Below are 20,897 nucleotides of genomic sequence, written 5' to 3' on the forward strand. Positions count from 1 at the left end.
GATTGGCCGACCGCCTTCGCATCTAGCCCGGCACGCGAGATGAATCGAGAGTGCAGTCAGCGCACAGCTAGTACGTGATACGATGAATCGCATAGTTTTAAAGCCCATTTCTCATGCGCGCGCGCCTTTTCGCAACGTACGAGTGTAAGTACTGGCCGCGAGCGCACAGAGACGTCGAGTCATGAAAATCTCACGCATAACATTTTTTTGAACTTGGCATCTCTGCAAAAAATGCAGAGGAAGATTAACAAAATTACTCACAATTATGATCTCATCACATCCCTCCCCAAATAAAGTATATCTATAAACCACTAGAACTGAGGCATTTGAGTATGCATCCTTCATAAACATCAGGAATAAAACATAAGATTGAACAGTGAGTCCGCGACAAAATCTAACAAAAAAAGGACACAGAGGTAAGTGATGTAGGGTAAAATATACGTTTGTCATATGGAATATCTGCACTTCAAAAAAGAATAAAGAAATCCCCATGAAATGGACAATGATAAATGATTCAATTCATGATTGCACTTTGTCATTCACACAAAACGTAATGATGCAGATTAATACATACCTGTATAGTGTATATTTACATTAGTATTTGGAACTTAACTTCCTCCAGCTAAAATGTTTGTGCACTGTTAATAATGGTTGATAGTGATACATTGTACATACAGGTTGTCATACAATTTGTTTGAGTACAAAGGTGAGTTATAAAAATACAAAATGTTGCATAGAAAATATAAACAATCTAACAATATTTAGAAATTATTGCAAATTTGACTCCATCTTAGTTCTCGATGATGAGATATACAAGTATTCATGGTAAACATAGCAATGGAATGAGAAAATATGGTATGTACTGTATGAGGTCTTGTGGATAGATAATTAATACATATTTGGTTATAAGCCAATGAGAAGCTGTACTGTGCTGGGTTGTCTTTATCCATCAGAGCTAGTGTTAAGAGTGAGCTGGCTTCCAGAGGTATGTTTGTACTGAGCGGGCCGGAACGACTGAGTTGAGAAATCCTGTTGCATTATGGTTGATGGTGATGGGAATCGGGTCTTCTTGCCTGAGAAGGGAGAAAGTGTATAATTGCAATTATCAACATTATCAACCATGACCATTGTCATTACCATCATCATCATCATCATAAAAGTACTCATCATATTCGTTACCATCATTAGCATTATAATTATCATCAATCAATGCAATAATGACTACCTCCACCACCACCATCACAACCGTTATCATTATCATCACTATTATTACCACAAGAAGAATGTAAAGATAGTTGCTTTTCGCTGCCTCTGGTCTGATACTATGAGCAACCACATTGCTAACTTTTATGAGGGAAGCAAAAATAAATGTTGCAAATTTTATTCAAATATGATGATATTACTTCACTGGGCGCAAGTGGGCGCAACTATGATACATAACATCACAAATGGGAGTATTCCCTGAAACTAATCTTAACTTTTTTTATACTGAGGACGTGTGCAGAAATTTGTAAAATATTGACTTAAAAACTGTCAAATTCAGAGGTTTTTTCATATTTTAAAACTTTTATCATATAATATTTCGCCCAATTTCAGGAGATAATAAGGCTCTGAGATATATTTCATCATGTAGTTAATATCCACATTTTGTGATCAAATAAAATTGGAAATATTCACAATTATCTATTTTTAACACAAATCACTTTTCAGTTTTCCTATGAAACTGGTGGCATCACAAGTCGCGACCAAAGGCTTCAGTGCACCTGTGTATTATTTTGTACTTCTTTAGAAATCAAAAGCTACATGAATTAATTATTCATTGTCACTCCAGCCTTCTTATCTCCATGCATTTGATACATACAAAAAAAATGAAAATGGTTAGTTTAAATTATGGACTTACACATTGATGGCGACCAGAACTACCAAACCGTCTGGTCTTAAGAAGGAGATAGCCTCAAGTTTTTGTTCCTCATTCTGGTCCATCTCAAGTTCTACTCTAACAGAATCAGGAGGTACGAACTTACTGCAAATTATTGAAAAGAAACAGAAAATAATTCAGGCTAAAATGTATGGTAACTCAATCTCTATAGTGTATAATTTTGATGATGATAATAAAGGTATACTACAAAGAGCTCCTGAAAAAAGCAGAAAGATAAAGAACTAATTGATGCAGTGGAAGAGAGTATGTTGATCATTTGCTGAAAAGGAGAATGGGTGCAGAAGACATTGTCTATAGGAGTGATAGAATTAAATGGGAAAGAGGTGTGATGTCAAGAAAAGGACCAATCACAGTCATGGATTTATTTACAGATTAATGACAGAAGTTTGACATTTTGATCACTGCAAATTCCTTAAAAAGAGACAGTACAAGACAAACATGAATATCCCAAAAGTTAACACTACTATTATCCTTTAATGGATCGAGACCTTGGATAGTTATAAACTATTATGTCAGCTGGATTGAAAATATTTAAATACTATATTATAAATTCAAATGCACCTGATATAATACAAGACGGTTCGCAAACCACAAGTCTTGCCTGATTTGGCATTCAATGAAATATCCAATATGATCTTTTGACCCCTAAATGACCTTTGAACTATCCTCATGGACACACATGTGGTGTTATCCAAGGATCAAATATACCAAGTGTGAACATAATTGATGCAGAAATAAAGAAATGAGAGGAAGTTGAACAAAAATGTAACATATTTTTGTAACAGACTAAACTGACCAACAGGAAAAATATCACTAGGTCTCTGAAGAACGTCCTTTTGGGTGTTGATTGCTTTCTCAAATTTTTCTCAATAAATATGTTTAAAATTTTTAATATCACAACTTTAGATCCTTGGATCTTGTCCGAGTCCTCACTTGGCATACCCTTATCACACATGTGAAGTAAAATTGGCACTGACATAAAGGTTTAGGTACCCAGTACCTCCTTATTATCCTCATCTGGACTTAGGCCACATCCAGTGGGCAGAGGTATTTAAAAATGTCAAAGAAAACATGTACTCTCAAATATGTCACTCTGAAGCATATCATAATGACCATTTTGAAGATGACAGAAACACAAATTGTCTTGCTGATGACAGATGTCATAAACAAAATAAAAAAGTATTAAAAGGGGTGGATTTTTTTTTCAAGGAATGGGGGAATACATGTATATATGATTTACAAGTCTATTGCATACTGGTGATAGTGTATTTACTAAATTAACAAGCCACCTGTAGGGGACTTTTGTTATGGCAGAAGATAAGGTTTTCACAAACAGTAAAAAGAAGGAGCAAACAATGTGTGGGTATATTTGAACCAACTGTTTGCTGAAGTGAACCAATGGATATTTAATGCTAAATACATCCATTGTTTGGGGGTTTATGGTCATGGTTTACAACAGATTGACAGATATGCAGAAAAATTACATTAAAACAAAGATCACATGCCTATTGATCAGGAAAAGCAAATATAACCTTAGGAACATTTCTTGAGGAACATATAGGCCTATCTTTTGAATTTGAGAACAGCCAACTAGATGATTGGATTTCAGAAGCTTATAAATAGTAATGATGAAAATTACTAGGTAAAACCTCATATAATGCCCCTCTAATAGACTGTTCCATTAACTTTAGAATCTGACCTTATTTAAAAATTTTCTCCAATGATTTAAAAAATAACTGCTTGACGTCATCTACAGGCATGTCACCTGTCAAAAGAATCATTTTTTAAATCAATATTAATCATTTAAATTGCGTCTTGGACTCACCTAAAGTGACCTAGATGGTAATACATGGGTTGCTTGTAGAATACATCATACTCTGCATCAACAATGACAGGAGCATTGAGTTTATGAGCAATCCAGCTTGGGCCTCCCTGGATGTTAAGAGCCATGTTCCAGTCCACCCAACCAGTCACCCAGTGGTTCATATTCTAAAGATAAGAAGATGTTAAAAGAAAACGATTATCAATCATGAATGTTAAAAAAAGTTTTCAAAGAAGAAATTTTAAAATATCTGTAACAAACATGTAAGCCTTCAGGTATAAGAGTAAGGATGTGAGAATCAAGAAACCATGTATATAAAATGATATTTTGGAAGGCACAAATCCTCATTGAAAGATCCTTTTGAGAGTATCTTAAGCTATCAGTACTCTGATGGCTTACTTACAAGCATGCTGTCTTCTTTCTTAAAAGAGAGTCAAAAGGGGCCTAAGCTTTCGATCCTAGCAGAACCTTCTTCGGAGGCAAAATGACAAACATATAAACTTTCTTAAAAGTCAAGCCAAATAACCACCACAAAACCACCATTATTGCTTATTCATGTTACATGTACTTGTGAGTACTAGAAATGGTTGAAAATACACAATTAAACAGACATAAAGGCTCCTTCCACTCGGGTAACTGTACTCTCCTCTCCTGTAAAGCACAGTGTGAGTACAACTTCATAAGCAAGCCCGTTTGACAATTCTAATTCTGAAAAATATCATTTTTTATTTGTATGCTTGAATAATTTTTTTTCTTTTTGCTAACAACCAAAAACACAATTCAAAAGTACATTTCATTCTAAAGGATACCTACATGTAAATTTCTAAGCCTATGTATTTCACTGGTATAATCTCACCTGGTAAATCCAACATCTATCTTACCTGTATGATATTCTGGGTGTACCCTTCTCCTTGTTCCCAGCTTCCCAGGGACACCTTAACACCAGGCGTCTCAGAGGTTCCCTGGCAAGCCTCGGTGTAAAGAATAAATTTATTTGGGAAGAGATTGTTGGTGAGATCCAACTTGAGAGTTGGAGACTGTTTGTCCCAGTACCAGTGAACAGCGATACCCCTGACATACTTCTCGGCCTCAGAATCACCAAGAACCTGAGAGAAAGTGGGAGAAGGCAAAATAAATGAGGCTATATTGACCTGTGACCTTGGTATTTGATCTGACAACTTTTAAACCCTCCCCATATTGTACCTCTCTCTCTTTGCCCCTCTCATATATTTTATATATTCTTAGGGAGTGTTACAAGAAAAGATTTGCAATCAGCTGCATATTTTTGTTGCAAATATAAAAATGATAGACCAATTTTAACTACAGCAACTCAATTTATACTTATTGCAGAAGCAGACCAGTGATCTGTCAATTGAATTGCAAAATATGTGATGGATTTGGGGACCTTTACACTTGACTTGCAATCAATTGCTACATGTAGTTCTTTGGAACACTCTCTACGACTTCGATTTAATTAAAATAGTTAGAACTAAATTCATCACTCACCACAACAGGCCACTCGGGAAGTTCAAACCTCTGATCATCCAGCATCATGATACTGACATTCCCCAGACCACGTTCCTCCAGGGTGGGACCCAGATCAAGCTTCACAAAGTCTCTCTCAATCTGAGGGGTCATGTAGTTACAGGCATTGGGTTGGTCCTTGATAGCCCCCGCCCATGGCTCGTTCTGTACTGTCATACCCCACATGCTCACGTTGTGTTTGGCATAGCCTTCAATGAACCTTCAAGGTGAAGAGAATATGAACGATCAATTATACAATGTGTGAATGAGAATGAAAGGAAGAGATATGAAAGAATAAAATGAGAGAGATGGACAGAGAGGAAAAGATGGGAGGAAGAGGCAGGATGGAGAGATATAAGAGAAAAAAGAAGAGAGAGAGACGGCAACAGAGATAGCCAAAGGAATGACTGCAAGACAACAATATACATGAAACAGAATAAGAAAGTGAAAGACAAGAAAGAAACAGAGAAAAAAGAGTGATGAAAGGGGGTAGAGAGCAGGTACATATAGTAAATTTAACTTTAAAAACTGAAATCAGACAAGTTTCTAATATCAAAATTATTGTAAACTACATGTATGAAACAATGCTTAATGAGAACTCAAATAAGATATTCAAGTGATAACTAATTTGCATTATGTTCAGAATAGCTTGAAATCCCCCTTTGTTAGGGAGCTTGTGCGTTGTATCTTCAGACAAATGATAATTATATCATTGCCAATTTCAGGTAAAGAAACAACAATTTTCTTAATTTATTTCCTTAAAAGTTTGTTATGTAGAACTGCAAAAGGAAAGTGTAGTTGAGTAGCAATGAAGTGTACTGATCACCTACTGCTCTAAGGGAAACTGAAACTATTGATTTTTAAGATCCTATTAACAGAGGAATGGCAAGATAGACATCACTGTTAAAGTGATCAAAACTCAAAACCATCTTTTCCCTTTTTTTATCGGAAACTAGCTCAAAATACCCTCAAGAGGTTCTTCCTTGTTTTGTTTTTAATCCCTTTTTCATTCTTTTACTTCTTAAGTCTTATTTCAATTCATCTGTTTTTTATTCAATTACTTAATTTATTCATTATGTATTTCTTTACATCTTAATTTATTATTTACTTTATTTACTTTATTTCTCATTTATTTATTGCTTTATCTATTCATTCATTTGTTTTATTCTTATATATTCATTTTATTTTATTTATTCATTTTTTTTTGGGGGGGGGAAGAGGTTGCTCCTATCATAACTAATCCAGATGGATTTCCCTATGACCATACTGTATAAGAGCATTATTGCACATGCCTATAGAATGCATAATAGATGATAAATGTATGATCTTACTTGGCTAGATATAAGGCAAGTGTCTTGTAATACTTGCCACCAGGTTCCCCAATGACCTGTCCTCTGTATCGGTAGGTACCACTCGTCTTCATCCATTTTGGAGGAGACCACTGTGTACAGAAGAACTTTAGAGGTCGTACACTAGCTTTCATGGCTGCTTGAAGAACAGGGATCTATGGTCAGATAAAACAGGAAAAACTTTTCTATATATGGCTCCATTATTGTGGTCTGAAAGTAAAATTAGAATTATTGTTTTGACTTGCTAAAGAAATTTCTACACTTTGACTTTAAAAAATATGGGTTGTAAAAAACCACATTAAGAAAAAATATTGCACTACACTACTGTACCTAACTATAGAGGTTACTTTTTTCTTCTTATTGGGAATAACCAAAAGACAACAAATAGTTATAAAATAATTTATAAGGAAGACCACTAAACCTAACACAGGTTGAAGAGGCCACAAAAAAAGGTGGCAAGTACAAGTTGTGCAATAAAATACTGTAATTCATTCAATGGTGAAACACACATTAAAGCGTTACATAAATTCCTGCACTTTTTCATTAATCTTGTAATCTTCTGAAGATTGACTTGCGATTATACATGTACACCTTTTTTTTTGGGGGGGTCTTAGTAATTTGCTACAAAGATAACAGAAAATAGACACAAGGGTCAATGACAATAAAGCTGAAAGAATACAAACTGTGAAGAAACAAACAATATAAGAAAGCAAACACTGTACATGCCAATAAAGAGGATATTAAATCCTGGGAACATGTAAAGTATGGTGAGAATATAATTGTCCATCCGCAGAACTGCCAGAAAATTCTAAAAACAACATCGAGGGATATTTTATACCAAAGAGGAAAGAAACATGATCAAGCCTTCTTCCTACATGTATGAGAAAGGAAGACAAATATCAAAATCAAAAGTAGCAACAACTAGAAAGCACGTACACCACCAAATACAACAATATACAGGTACATACAATGAAATGCCATTTACTGATAATCTTTCCTAAAGGGATTTCCATTTCAAGGAAATTTTTTTATCATTCCATATTACATCTTTTTATTTGACCCAATCAAATAACCATTTATGTTGATTCTTTTGTAACTGATAAAGGTCTTTATCATTAATTTTATCTATTTTCATTTAATTCATTATGAAACAGTGAGTGTACAGTGCTTTGTAACCAAAAGGAAAACGCGCTATAAAAAATAACTACTGGATTGGATTTTTTCTTAAAGTTATTTTTAAGTTAGTACCTTATAATTGATATCTTCATCAGCTAGAGAAAAGTTTGCCAGATCAAAATCATTTTCTGACTCACAAAGACTGTATGGTCGCTGCGAGAAATCACACGTTCCTATGTTGATCCTTGAGAATGTGTACTCTAGACCTGATGGAAAAAAAAGAAAATTGAAGAATACTTGACTTGAATGATAAATCAATACTGTACCAAAATAATGGATAAATTGATGAGGAAATTATGGCCCTTATTTAGATGTATCCAGGTATCAAATAATATAGCAGTATCTCGTCTTCCAGTGGTCCCTGCATAAATGTAACTTTCTCTATAAGCACCTGAGAAGAAAGCAGCATACCCCCATTCTACAAAGAGTGATGACTTTTCACAAATACATTAACAAGGATACATGCATGTAAAACTGTGGCTCAAAATGTAAGTCTGTGGTAACAGAAAAATTATTCCTAATTTCATTTTAGGCACAAAATACCTATTTTTACCAATTTTAATTTGAATCTAAAATCTTCAGCCCGAATTCACAAAAGTGGTTTGTTTTCCTTGAAAACTCACTATTGAGTCCATGGTTTCCTGTATTTTCCTGTATAAATTATGCTTAAAGGGGAAGTTCACCCTGAAGAAAACTTTGTTGTGAAAATAGCAGAAAAAATAGTAAAAAATATTGGTGAAGGTTTGAGGAAAATCCGTTAAAGAGTAAGAAAGTTATCAAAGTTCAAAATTTTGGATTTGTGACGTCATAAACGAGCAGCTGCCCCATGTGTTATGTAATATAAAATGTATGAATTTCAAATTTTGTATGGTTCATGATGACTTAATTTTGTTTTCTTTTCATGATCGGGTATGAAATGATTACAAAAGTTACAGTGAAAACCATTTTCAATTTTTTGAGAAAATGACATTTCATTGATTTTTTACCATTCGCTATGTAGGAATGCTGCTCGCATATGACGTCACAAATCAGATAATTGAAATTCTAATAACTTTTTAATTATTTGATGAATTTTTCTCAAACCTTCGGCAATATTTTTTATTATTTTTTCTGCTATTTTTACAATAAACTTTTTGTCAGGGTGAACTTCCCCTTTAAATTGGTCGCGTGTATAAAAAAATTCCAATAATTATGCGTGCTTTTGCCGCAGTGCAACAAATTGACGCCTGTTACCATAGTTAGATACGCTATTTTATTCATGAGTGCACTGTTTGAAGATTGGACTCATTAATTCGAAACAGTGGACTCATAAATAAAATAGCATGGATAACCACGGCAAAAGGCGTCAATTTAAAGCACTGTGACAAAAGCGCGCATCAGCATTGGAAATTTTTTTAAATATACTTTGTTACATATATGTCTATATTGAAATTTGTTCGTAGTACTATAAGTTATTTTTACCTTGTTATTGATGATTTTGTTTGAAATGTAAACTTTCACAATTTGGCTTTGGCTGCAAAGGAAGGATTTTTAATAAACCATTTTGAATTGAATTGAATGCCATAAAGGTGTAATTTATACAGGAAATCTGCATAAACCATGGACTCACTGTAGGTTTTCAAAACCACCTTCGTGAATTTAGGCCTTCATGTTTACATGATCTGAATATGGTTATCAAATCATCAGATACCAATATACTCATATCATGAACTTCGGTATTTGACAATGAAACACTATACAAATACAATTTCAAGTATTCTAATCGGGCAAAGTAAGCAATCCTGAGAATAAGAACATGATCAAGACTTTGTTGTGTTACGTAGCTAGATCTAGATAAATTTACTCTAGCAGTGTGTACTACACAGATAAACATAAATACTTGACTCAAGTCCAATATTTTGACAAGTACTGGTTCCAATACATTTCCTTCCCAAGATCTATAATGTACATTTGGAATAAAGTTTCGCTTTCTGATAGTGGGAACTGACCTGTTTCATAGTTTACAAGAACATTCCCTGGTGTAAGTGTAATGATCTAACTCTTTTTTTTTTAATTCTGCACTTGCTAGATTGCAAATTTCACAGCACCACTTTGGAGAATGATTTAAATTATCACTATATTATTTGTAATCCATTACCCCTTAGATTGCTGATCATGCAAACAATCAGGGGAAAAAATACAAGGAGGTTCTGGGCAATTTTGCCCCCAAAATGCTCAAAGGAGCCCTGGAAAATAAAACAGAGCTTTAGAAAATCCCAATGCAATCTTAAAGCTTATCCAATGTTGCAGATTGACACAAAAAACATTGTAAAAAGTAGTAATAAAAAATTGCCTTCAAACAATAGATCATAACATTGTGTTTATGGCAACCGGGTCATAAATTGTGATTTCAAAATGGTTTTAAAACCTTCCATCAAATAAATAAGAGTAAGGAGACTGCTTCAAATGTGTATCTTACATGTATTGTAATGACAGGATAAAATAAAAATGTCTTTGAGTGCTTTCCTCATTACATGTCAAGTGAATCTCAAGAGTGGTACATGAAAACATGATTAGGCTCTCCTATTAATAGTTTTAGGAGTCCGAAATAACGTTGCCTATATTATAAATTTAAAGACTTCAATCGCAAGTTATAGCACATACATGTAATGGAGCAATCTGTTCAAGATCAAATCTATCAGTAAAAGGACAGCATTTTTTTTTAAATTCATAACAAGGTTTCAATTTTGTCCATTAGTAAAATGGAAATTTGGCATGGTCATACCAATCAAAAATACATCTAGATTAAATATAATTAAACATGCATGATTACTATTGTCAAGGGCACTGCTCAACTTACATGTATTTACGTGTACTAAGAATTGATTTTTGTTGTTATATATTTCTATGAAAAAATTAAATTGTTAAAAAGCAATCAATAAACTAAAGTGATGAATCAAAATATGATCTAATTATAGAACTGATAAATAAAGAAATATTATGACCAGTTAGAAAGAAAATGGAAAAAGAACATGAAACAGGGAAAAAATATTATGACATGGGAAGTACTATATCTCCCTGAATGTCCAAGAAAATATAAAATCAACAAAAGGATTATTTTTTAATATTTCATGATGATTGATTTTTTTTCATAGAACATGAGGCCTATGAAATATTATGTCTGATTATATAATAAACATGTTTTCTATTGTAGCTCTTAATGAAATTTATTACATGACAGCTGGGGCAGAGGGCTAATTGCGTCATAAGATGGAAACTTTTTAAATATAACTATGCATTTGTAGTAAAAAACAAATGAATGAACTTCCTTGTTATCATTATATGTTGTATGAATCAAACAAAATGGAATTAGCATCAATATAAACATCAACAGAATATACTGATCTCTTTAACTGTACGTGCCATGCGAACACATGTATCTTCTCTTGGGGGTGAATAAATATAGTCTTACTTTTCAAAGTGTCTTATGCATGTTTCATGAATTTCCATGAATACTATTGTTGATAATTTGTCTCCAAATGCATTTTGATGTTACATTGTATGTGACCCTTGAAAATGGTTTTCATTGCAGCATACATGTAGGGGAAGGCGGGGTAAGTTGAGCATAGGGGCAAGTTGAGCCACCAGCCCCAGGCCAATAATGAATGAGTCAGACATTGTGGTGGTGTCATGTATTGATGACCCATAGCGTAACCCCTAACCCCACCACATTGTTTCCAACTTTGAAACAAAAAGTAGTTTTTTAGAAGGAAAAAAGTGAATTTCAGCCAAAAAAGTAAAAGAGTGTGAAATAGGTAAGTCCTTTATAAACACACACGTCTTTAAATATAATAAAGACATGATAACAACATTATTAGTCCAGGTATGGATCTTCATTCTTGTCATAGTCTTTTATATGATGGATGCATAATAAATGTGTGGATACAAAATTATCGCACTAAGTTCGGACTGGGGTAAGTTGAGCCAAACAGCATGGGGCAAGTTGAGCCATGGTAATTCCTATGGTAATGTATCTTAAAAAACAAACAAACCATAAAAGTCGATTTGAATGCAGGCTCAAAGGAGCAAATTGACATGACTGTTCTATTCCTTTTACAGGATGTTATTATTTATAGACAATTAGCAAGTGAAAAGACTTTAAACAAAAAATTGACATGCTGGTTCTCCCCCATACATTTTGTACATAGTTTTTGTGGCTCAAATTACCCCAGAAGGTGGCTCAAACTTACCCCATATATGGGGCAAGTTGAGCCATTTGACATCGGTTTTTTCAAAGGTCACGATGACTTTCAGTGTTGGGGTAGAAAGTTATATATAGGTGGAAAATATTTCAGAAGAATGAAATTTCAAGGCAAGGTACTTATTTCGACAAGATTATTAATCATATCAATTCTAACATGCAAAAAGCAAAAACTGTCACAACTTACCCCGCCTTCCCCTACTTACCATCAGCAGAGTAGTAAGACCTTATGAGTTTGTTCTGGCTTGCTTCAGATAGGTTCTTAACACTAAGGGCCATAGAGTCTGTCACAGCACCACCAAACCCCAACACAGTCTGATACAAGGATGATGTATTAACTGTCAAAATAACTGTAGATGCTGAATCAAACAAAAACAAACATAATATGTAAATTATGTATGCATTGTTAAATAATTCCTCTTTTACATGTTGGAAAGATCAAGTTTTCATGAACAATAAAAGCAAAGAAAGAGAAGTAATGAAAGCCAAAAAAATTCAAATAGTTTTATTTTTCAAAGTACATGTATATCAATATCCATGCTATGTATTGGCATGTTTGCATTACAAACCTTTGGTATAAAAAAAAGTCCTTATACTATAGCTGATGGGAAGTTAAAGGGGACTCAAAGGAAATATGTACCCTCATTGCCTTCTCTAATAAAGCTTTAAATGTACAAAATCTGTAATTTAGCATGAATATCAAGACAAGGAGAGACCCCTACAAATCTATTTAATTTTGATAAATATTTGAATTACCTGTGGCATTAGATTTTGATGATATTGGTGCTGTGCGCTTTGTAAGACGATCACTCGATTTACTAGAAGTATAGTAGGTAAAACGATCAGGAACAAGTGGTAGAAATCCTTCAATTGTGTCACAGTATGTACTGTTACACTGGCATACAAAACTATCTCCAGAAGCAAACGTCCTCTTGCTGCATGGAAAATAATCTTGAGCTGTGAAAAAACGATGGGGAACAATATTCATTAAAACAGGTTGAATCAAGTTGAAATTACGTGTAACAAAAAAGAATAATTATTTTCAAAGTGGCTATAAAAGAATATATTAATTAATTGCACAAACACAAAAATTCAACTGTAGAATCTGCATATAATTCAACATACATCTAGATCTACATCGTTCATGTGAGTTTGGATGACACAATTTAGAAAGTTACAGTCACATATTCTTTTAAAGGTTCGAAAAAAATTCATTAAATATTACAAAGATTTAGATTTCTGATATTTGTGATATTATATCATATGTGAGCAGGTACATACATGTATAGGGGAAGGCGGGGTAAGTTGTGACACTTTTTTGCATTTTGCATGTTAGAATTGATATGACTAGTAATATTGTAGAAATAAGTACCTTGCCTTGCAGTTTGATTCTTTGGAAATATTTTTCACCTATATATAATTTTCTACCCCCACACTGAAAATCATTGTGACCTTTGAAAAAACTGATGTCAAATGGCTCAACTTGCCCCATCTGTTGGGTAAGTTGTGCCACCGTCTGGGGTAAGTTGAGCCACAAAAACTATGTACAAAATGTATGCAGGAGAACCAGGATGTCAATTTTTCATTTAAAGTCTTTTCACTTGCTAATTCTCTATAATACTAACATCTTAAACAGTAAAAGAACTGTCATGTGAATTTGCTCCTTTCTGCCTGCATATTAATGGCTTTTTATATTTTTTAATTTTTTTTATTATATATTACCATAAGAGTTACCATGGCTCAACTTACCCCATGTTGGTTGGCTTAAATTAGCCCCGTCCAAACTTTTTGCAATATTTTCACATCCATACATTTCTTATGCATCCATCATGTAAAAGACTATGACAAGAGTCAGATTCCATACCTGGACTAAAAATATTGTTCTTATTTCTATAATATATTTAAAGATGTGGGTGGGTAAAAAGCACTTATCTATTTCAAACCCTTTTTTACTTCTTTGGCTGAAATTTGTATTTTTCCCTCTAAAAAACGTACTTTTTGTTTCAAAGATGAAAACAATGTGGTGGGGTTGAGGCCCGGGGGGGGGGGGGGGGGCACTTACATTGACGAGTGGATACCATGCGCGACCAAAAAAAACACGTAAAAAGGATGTCTTTTTCATGATAGGGCACGTTACATACGTAATGTGATAAGGGTGTCAAAAACACCAAAAAAATGAAAAAAGGGTATCTATTTTGCTAGGAAAATTACGTGTTTAGAGTCGAAATTGCGGGGATGATAAAACAAAATTAAAATGTTTTATAAAGAATGTCCTGTTTGCCCCAACAATTATTTGTGTTTTAGAGTCCGATTTGCGCGAGGTGTAGAAGGTGGGGTCGTACTAAAAGCCGACGAACGAAGGACCCGTAACAATAAAACATTCCTGTACTTGTTTAGAGGTTCATTTCAGGGAATATTTGCCAAGAGTATCGTTTGTTTCCAATACTTGTTAAGGGTAGAGTTTCACACGCCAATACTTGTTAAGGGGTGCATTTTCAGAATAAATGGAAATTACGTGTTTAGGGTGCTTTTCGAGACCCCATGGTCGCGCATGGTATCCACTCGTGAATGGAAGTGGCCCCCCGGGGGTTGAGGGTTATGCAATGGGTCATCAATAAATGACACCACCACAATGTCTGACTCATTCATTATTAGCCTGGGGTGGTGGCTCAACTTGCCCCTATGCTCAACTTACCCCGCCTTCCCCTACATGAAGTTTTAAATAAAATGCATAGGCCTACACTGTAACCCCTGTAAATTTTATCTTTTAAGGGTTCACGGTGACAATTTAAAAAAAAAAGTGGGTGTGAAATGATTTGTCTGTTGATATACCGAAGGTAAAACAAAAAAATCATTATTAGCTCATCCGGCCCGAAGGGCAAGATGAGCTTATGCTGTGGCGTCCGTCCACAATTTCAAAATGCTACTACTTCGCCATTTCAAGTCCGATATCAATTCTGTTTGCTTTATATGATAGCACTAGGTGGGGGATTCAAAACTTCTACACAGAATTTTGAAATTCATTAAATATGATAATTTATGCGCATTTTTCAAAATTCACAAAAAAATGCTTGTTATTCTTTATGTTGACCGATTTTGAATTTTTTGCTTCCATCTGGTAGAGCTTCATGAGGTTCACCAAACTTCTACGTGTACAGAATTTTGAAATTTTGACTAGAAAAATTTTTATGCTAATTTCTACAAAACTAATTTATGCATATTTTTAAAAATTCACACAGAATGCTTCTTTTTCTTTATTTGTGGAATGATTTTCATTTTTTTTCTTCAACCTGTAGAGCTTTATGAGGTTCACCAATCTTCTACACAGAATTTTGAAATTTTGAGTAGAACAATTTTTATGCTAATTTATGCAAATTTTGAAAAATTCACATAAAATGCTTCTTCTTTATTTGTTGACCGAATTCGATTTTTTTTCCTTCCATCTGGTAGAGCTTCATGAGGTTCACCAATCTTCTACACAGAATTTTGAAATTTTGACTAGAACAATTTTTATGCTAATTTATGCAAAATTAATTTATGCATGTTTTTAAAAATTCACATAGAATGCTTCTTTTTCTTTATTTGTGGAATGATTTTCATTTTTTTTCCTTCAACCTGTAGAGCTTCATGAGGTTCACCAAACTTCTACGTGTACAGAATTTTGAAATTTTGACCAGAAAAATTTTTATGCTAATTTATGCGAAATTAATTTATGCAAATTTTGAAAAATTCACATAAAATGCTTCTTCTTCTTTATTTGTTGACCGATTTTGATTTTTTTTCTTCCATCTGGAAGAACTTCATGAGGTTCACCAATCTTCTACACAGAATATTGAAATTTTGATTAGAACAATTTTTATGCTAATTCATGCGAAATTAATTTATGCATACTTTTAAAAATTCACATAATACATGTATATGTTGACCAATTTTGATTTTTATTCTTCCATCTGGTACAGCTTCATGAGGTTCACCAATCTTCTTCACAGAATTTTGAAATTTTGACTAGAACAATTATTTATGGGAAATAAATTTATTCATATTTTTAAAAATTCACATAAAATGCTTCTTCTTTATTCATTGACCGAATTTGATTTTTTTTCCTTCCACCTGGTAGAGCTTCATGAGTTTCACCAATCTTCTACACAGAATTTTGAAATTTTGACTAGAACAATTTTTATGCTAATTTATGCAAAATTAATTTATGCATATTTTTAAAAATTCACATACATGTAGAATGCTTCTTTTTCTTTATTTGTGGAATGATTTCCATTTTTTTCTTCAACCTGTAGAGCTTCATGAGGTTCACCAAACTTCTACACAGAATTTCAAAATTTTGACTAGAACAATTTTTATGCTAATTTATGCAAAATTAATTTATGCATATTTTTTAAAATTCACATAGAATGCTTCTTTTTCTTTATTTGTGGAATGATTTTCATTTTTTTTCTTCAACCTGTAGAGCTTCATGAGGTTCACCAAACTTCTACGTGTACAGAATTTTGAAATTTTGACCAGAAAAATTTTTATGCTAATTTATGCGAAATTAATTTATGCAAATTTTGAAAAATTCACATAAAATGCTTCTTCTTCTCTATTTGTTGACCGATTTTGATTTTGTTTGCTTTATATAATGAGTTTCACCAATCTTCTACACAGAATATTGAAATTTTGATTAGAATTATAAAGAAATGTTTTTTCTTCTTCATTTGTTGATCAATTTCAATTTCGTTTGCTTTATATAATAGCTCTAGGTGGTGATACAAAATTTCAACATAGAATTTTGAAACTCATTAAATATGCTAATTTATTAATATATTTTCAAAACTCACAAAAATTACTTATTTATTTGTTGATTGACTTTGGTTATTTTTGTTCCATCTGAGAGCTACATTAGGTTCACCAAGGTTCTACACAGAGTTAAAAAACTTGACTAGATACTTATTATTATACTTAATTCATATGAAATTTATTCATAGATAACAAAAAACGCTTAGTACAGTATGTATGTCATTCTTCATCAATTTCAATTCTATATCCTCAATTTATGTCACCAATATAATTCACTACAGTGTCAACTGGGCTGAAATTAAAATTGTATTAAATTTTGTTGCGAGATGCCGGATGAGCTCCACATCATTGATGTGCTAGTTTTTTTACCTTTCATTGATTTGTGTTATATTTTGTGGAAGAGGTCCAAAGAGCTTGGCTGAGAGTTAGACCTGGAAACTCAGCTGCAGATCTCTGCATTTTTCCAGTACCAGAACATTCGAAATTTAACAAAGATAATAATGGGGATGCTTGCTCGGAAACATTGTAAGATGTCACAACTCACAAATAAAAAAATACAATTCTAATAACTGGCAACACTAATAGAGATACTAGTACATTTGTAGGTAATTTCTTAAATGAGCCCTACAACTACACGTAAGGAACAAACTTCCCCTCAACATTAGAAATTCAACAACTTAACAGTTTCAAATAAAATTCAAAACCTATTTATTCAGTAGTGTGTACATGTACATGCACATAAAGCATCTGGGGAGCTCTTGCAGCGCATTAGTAATAAAGTATAGAAATAGTTTTTGCACTATATAAATGCATATTATCATAACTATTAACTTTTTAAATCTTTGATGGATTTCCCTCAAACCTTCAGCCAATATTTTCTCTTTTGCTAATTTTTCAATAAACTTTTTGTTTGGGTGAACTTCCAATTGGCTTTTGTTTTTTTCTAAATATTCTTTTGAGAAATTTCACCCTGATGAAAACAATTGTTGTAAAAATAGCACAAAAGACAATACAAAATATTGGTGAAGGTTTGAGGCATGAGAAAAGTATATAAAGAAAATATTAAGAAGTTTTGGATTGATGCCATCATAAACAAGCAGCTGCTCCATGTTTATTTATAAAATGCATAAATGTTTTTTAATGATTCGTGATGATATATTTTCTACCATTTTTTTTCTTTTTTAGGAGCGCGTGTGAAATGATTTGTGTATTGATACATGTACATGGATACTGAACCTAAAATAAACACCATTTTCAATTTTCTGAGAAAATGACATATCATTTTTTTTTACCATACACACATGTTCGTAGGACAGCTGCACACACAAATAGTTAAGATTCTAATAACTTTAAACAAATTAAAATCTTAATACATTCAAAATTCGAATAGTAATGACTTTTTAATTCTTTGATGGATTTTTCTCAAAACTTTGCCACTATTTGATATTATTCATCTGCTATTTGTACAATAAGCTTTATGTCAGGGGGAACGTCCCCTTTTAAATGATGTACAGTAAAAATTTTGTTTCCATAAAAGTTTTATTTAAAGAAAATTTATACATTGTTTAAAGACTCACTTTTAATTACATTAAAAACAAGTATTAAAAAGAGGAAAGAGTTCCATATGCACCCCTCATGCATTTCAAGTCCCCTAATGGTGGCTGCACGATAGCGAGCCATCTGTGTATGAGAAATTTAAAAAAAATATGTTAAAAAACTCCTTGAAACAGACGGCTGCCAGCTGTCTACTCTATACATTGATTTTCTTACTATAACCGAGGAGGAATTAATCGATCAATGTCAGATTTCCAAACTTTTTTTGAGGAGTTTAGTATTTATAGACGTACGAATTTGAGCTTACTCTTGATCTTGCTTCGGCTTGAACTTGAAGTTGAATTTGAAATCAGGATCATTGAGAAAAGCAGAGCAATAAATAAAATATGACCGATGTCCACACTTGAGCCCCAGCGGCCGCAGCCTTCTTGACTTTTAATCCGACCCATCTTCATGACAAGGCTAAGCCACTGACTTGTGAGTGGCACAGCGAGGCTAAGCTAAGGCTAATCTGGACGGCCAGCAGCGGGAAGATACAGGCGAGCGACTCGTCCAAAAATTGGGTACCGTACCGGTACGGTAAAACTAAAACTAAAAGTAAAAGGGTGTAGGCCTACGCGTGTGTTAACTCCACCGAACAGAATTCAGAAGTACAGTAAGTAAAGTCGCGAGAAGTCGACAAGGAAATCAGACTTCGTCAAATCTAAGTGGTATTTCAATTAGACTCAAGGTTTAATTTTAACTTGTGCGTCCTCTTGGTATTGGAGTCCAACTCGGTTTTGTCAGGGAATCATCCGCTGCTCATAGATATAGTAAACGCAAACGTTACTCTCGATGCGCTGCTGCCGATCCTTTATCACGTGACTAGACGATCACGTGTCCGTCCCCACCCACTTCACACCCACATCAACATAAATACAAACTACTATTATATGTACTGCACAGAATGATAATTGGTCAGAAACTAGAAAATGGCTTCAAAAGTCACAAAATTCAGTGAACTCACTGGAAAGGGATAAATGTCGGTACCCAGTCAAGGGCTTTGCTTTTAAGTGGATCCCCCTCATTGCCATATCCATTTATGCTCTATATTATACTGTTTTTTTTACGAAGTAAGAATGCCCTTCTGTAAAATTGTATTTGATTTGTATTGTTTTATATTACTTTGTATTATGTTTTGTATGGAAATGAAATAAAAAAAGAATTGAATTGAATTGAATTGAAAAGGGCAAGACTTCCATAATGTACCCCCGCTAAAATCGGAAATAATGATACATATATAGGCATATATAGGCTATAGGCCTATGATGATTACCCCCAGCATGCGCTTTATTCCGTGACGGGAGTGTGTGTTAGTGTCCGCAACATCAGTTTATTCAGTCAGTAAAGGGTGTGTGAGTCTAGACTAGTCGAACTATCGGCTCATAATCGCTATTAAAAAAAAGAAAGGAAGAAAAAAAATTCCGGTAGGTTACGCTTCTCTACGAAGCCCCAAACCGGACATTTCTGACAACGAAAAAAAATATATATCACGTACGTACGTAGTATTATTACGTACGTACGTGATATTATCACGTACGTACGTGATATTATCACGTACGTACGTGATAATTATCACGTACGTACGTAATAATTATTACGTACGTACGTAATATCATTACGTACGTACGTGATATATTTTTTTTTTCGTTGTCAGAAATGTCCGGTTTGGGGCTTCGTACTTCTCGCTTGTAGCGGCGGAAGAGGTCTTGACTGGTGTGTTCGATCGAGTCCCAACACTGGTGTGTTCGAGGGGTTCGAGTCCCAAGCAAGGTCAGCAATTAAGGACCAAGGTAAACACTCGGATAGAAAAATCTGAAGTGAACGAACCGGAAGTCTCGACAATCTTCTGTTATTTTTTGGTGGGGGCACATGGAATTCTTTCCCAAATAAAAGCCGAAATAAAGGGGGAAAATCAAAATTAGATTAGATCTATTCCATGGTTGTGTATATGATTTCATCGCAGGCTCATCGGAAAGAATTTTAAAGACTCAATTTAATAAAATAGGCCTACATGAAAACATGACTTCAAACCGAGCTGTTTCTGTTAATATGTAGGAACTAAATAGGACAGCTTTGTTGGTATAACGCCATATGCTGGTACACTCTTAAAACAAATCAGTCAAATTGACTAGACCAGTAGTCAGCTGGGTGCAACTGATAGACTATTCACATTTCTGACATATATTTTAGTTAGAAATAACTCTCTTCTGGTGAAATCCGACTAGAAAATAGTTAGGGCCTATAACTAGAGTAACAGTTGCACCCAGCTGACCCTATATTAACTAGTCATTTTTGCATGACTGATTTGTTTTTAGAGTGTATATGACCATTACCTAGGAAGCATACGTCTACGTTAATCAGCAGGGTCTTTTTATCAAAGTGGAGACAATCAGAGATGAGGATTCAAACTCACAATAATATTAACTCGGCAAAGTTAACCTTGCCGAGTTAACTGTAACT

The 20,897-nt window shown here is 33.8% G+C and overlaps 1 protein-coding gene across 1 annotated transcript; it reads right to left on the reverse strand.

The window, feature by feature from the left end:
- Positions 1 to 203: 203 nt before the first annotated feature.
- LOC121416148 (lysosomal acid glucosylceramidase-like) lies at positions 204 to 19,208 on the reverse strand. Its single transcript, XM_041609625.1, has 10 exons — positions 18,703 to 19,208; positions 12,807 to 13,007; positions 12,257 to 12,409; positions 7,883 to 8,016; positions 6,617 to 6,789; positions 5,268 to 5,505; positions 4,643 to 4,867; positions 3,765 to 3,928; positions 1,901 to 2,023; positions 204 to 1,073 (listed from the first exon to the last, which is right to left on the reverse strand). Exons 1-10 carry the CDS (start codon positions 18,848 to 18,850, stop codon positions 962 to 964), a joined length of 1,671 nt encoding a protein of 556 aa, XP_041465559.1. The 5' UTR covers positions 18,851 to 19,208; the 3' UTR covers positions 204 to 961.
- Between the last annotated feature and the right edge of the window lie 1,689 nt (positions 19,209 to 20,897).

This window comes from Lytechinus variegatus, chromosome 5 (genome assembly GCF_018143015.1).
Source record: "Lytechinus variegatus isolate NC3 chromosome 5, Lvar_3.0, whole genome shotgun sequence".
Classification (NCBI taxonomy): domain Eukaryota; kingdom Metazoa; phylum Echinodermata; class Echinoidea; order Temnopleuroida; family Toxopneustidae; genus Lytechinus; species Lytechinus variegatus.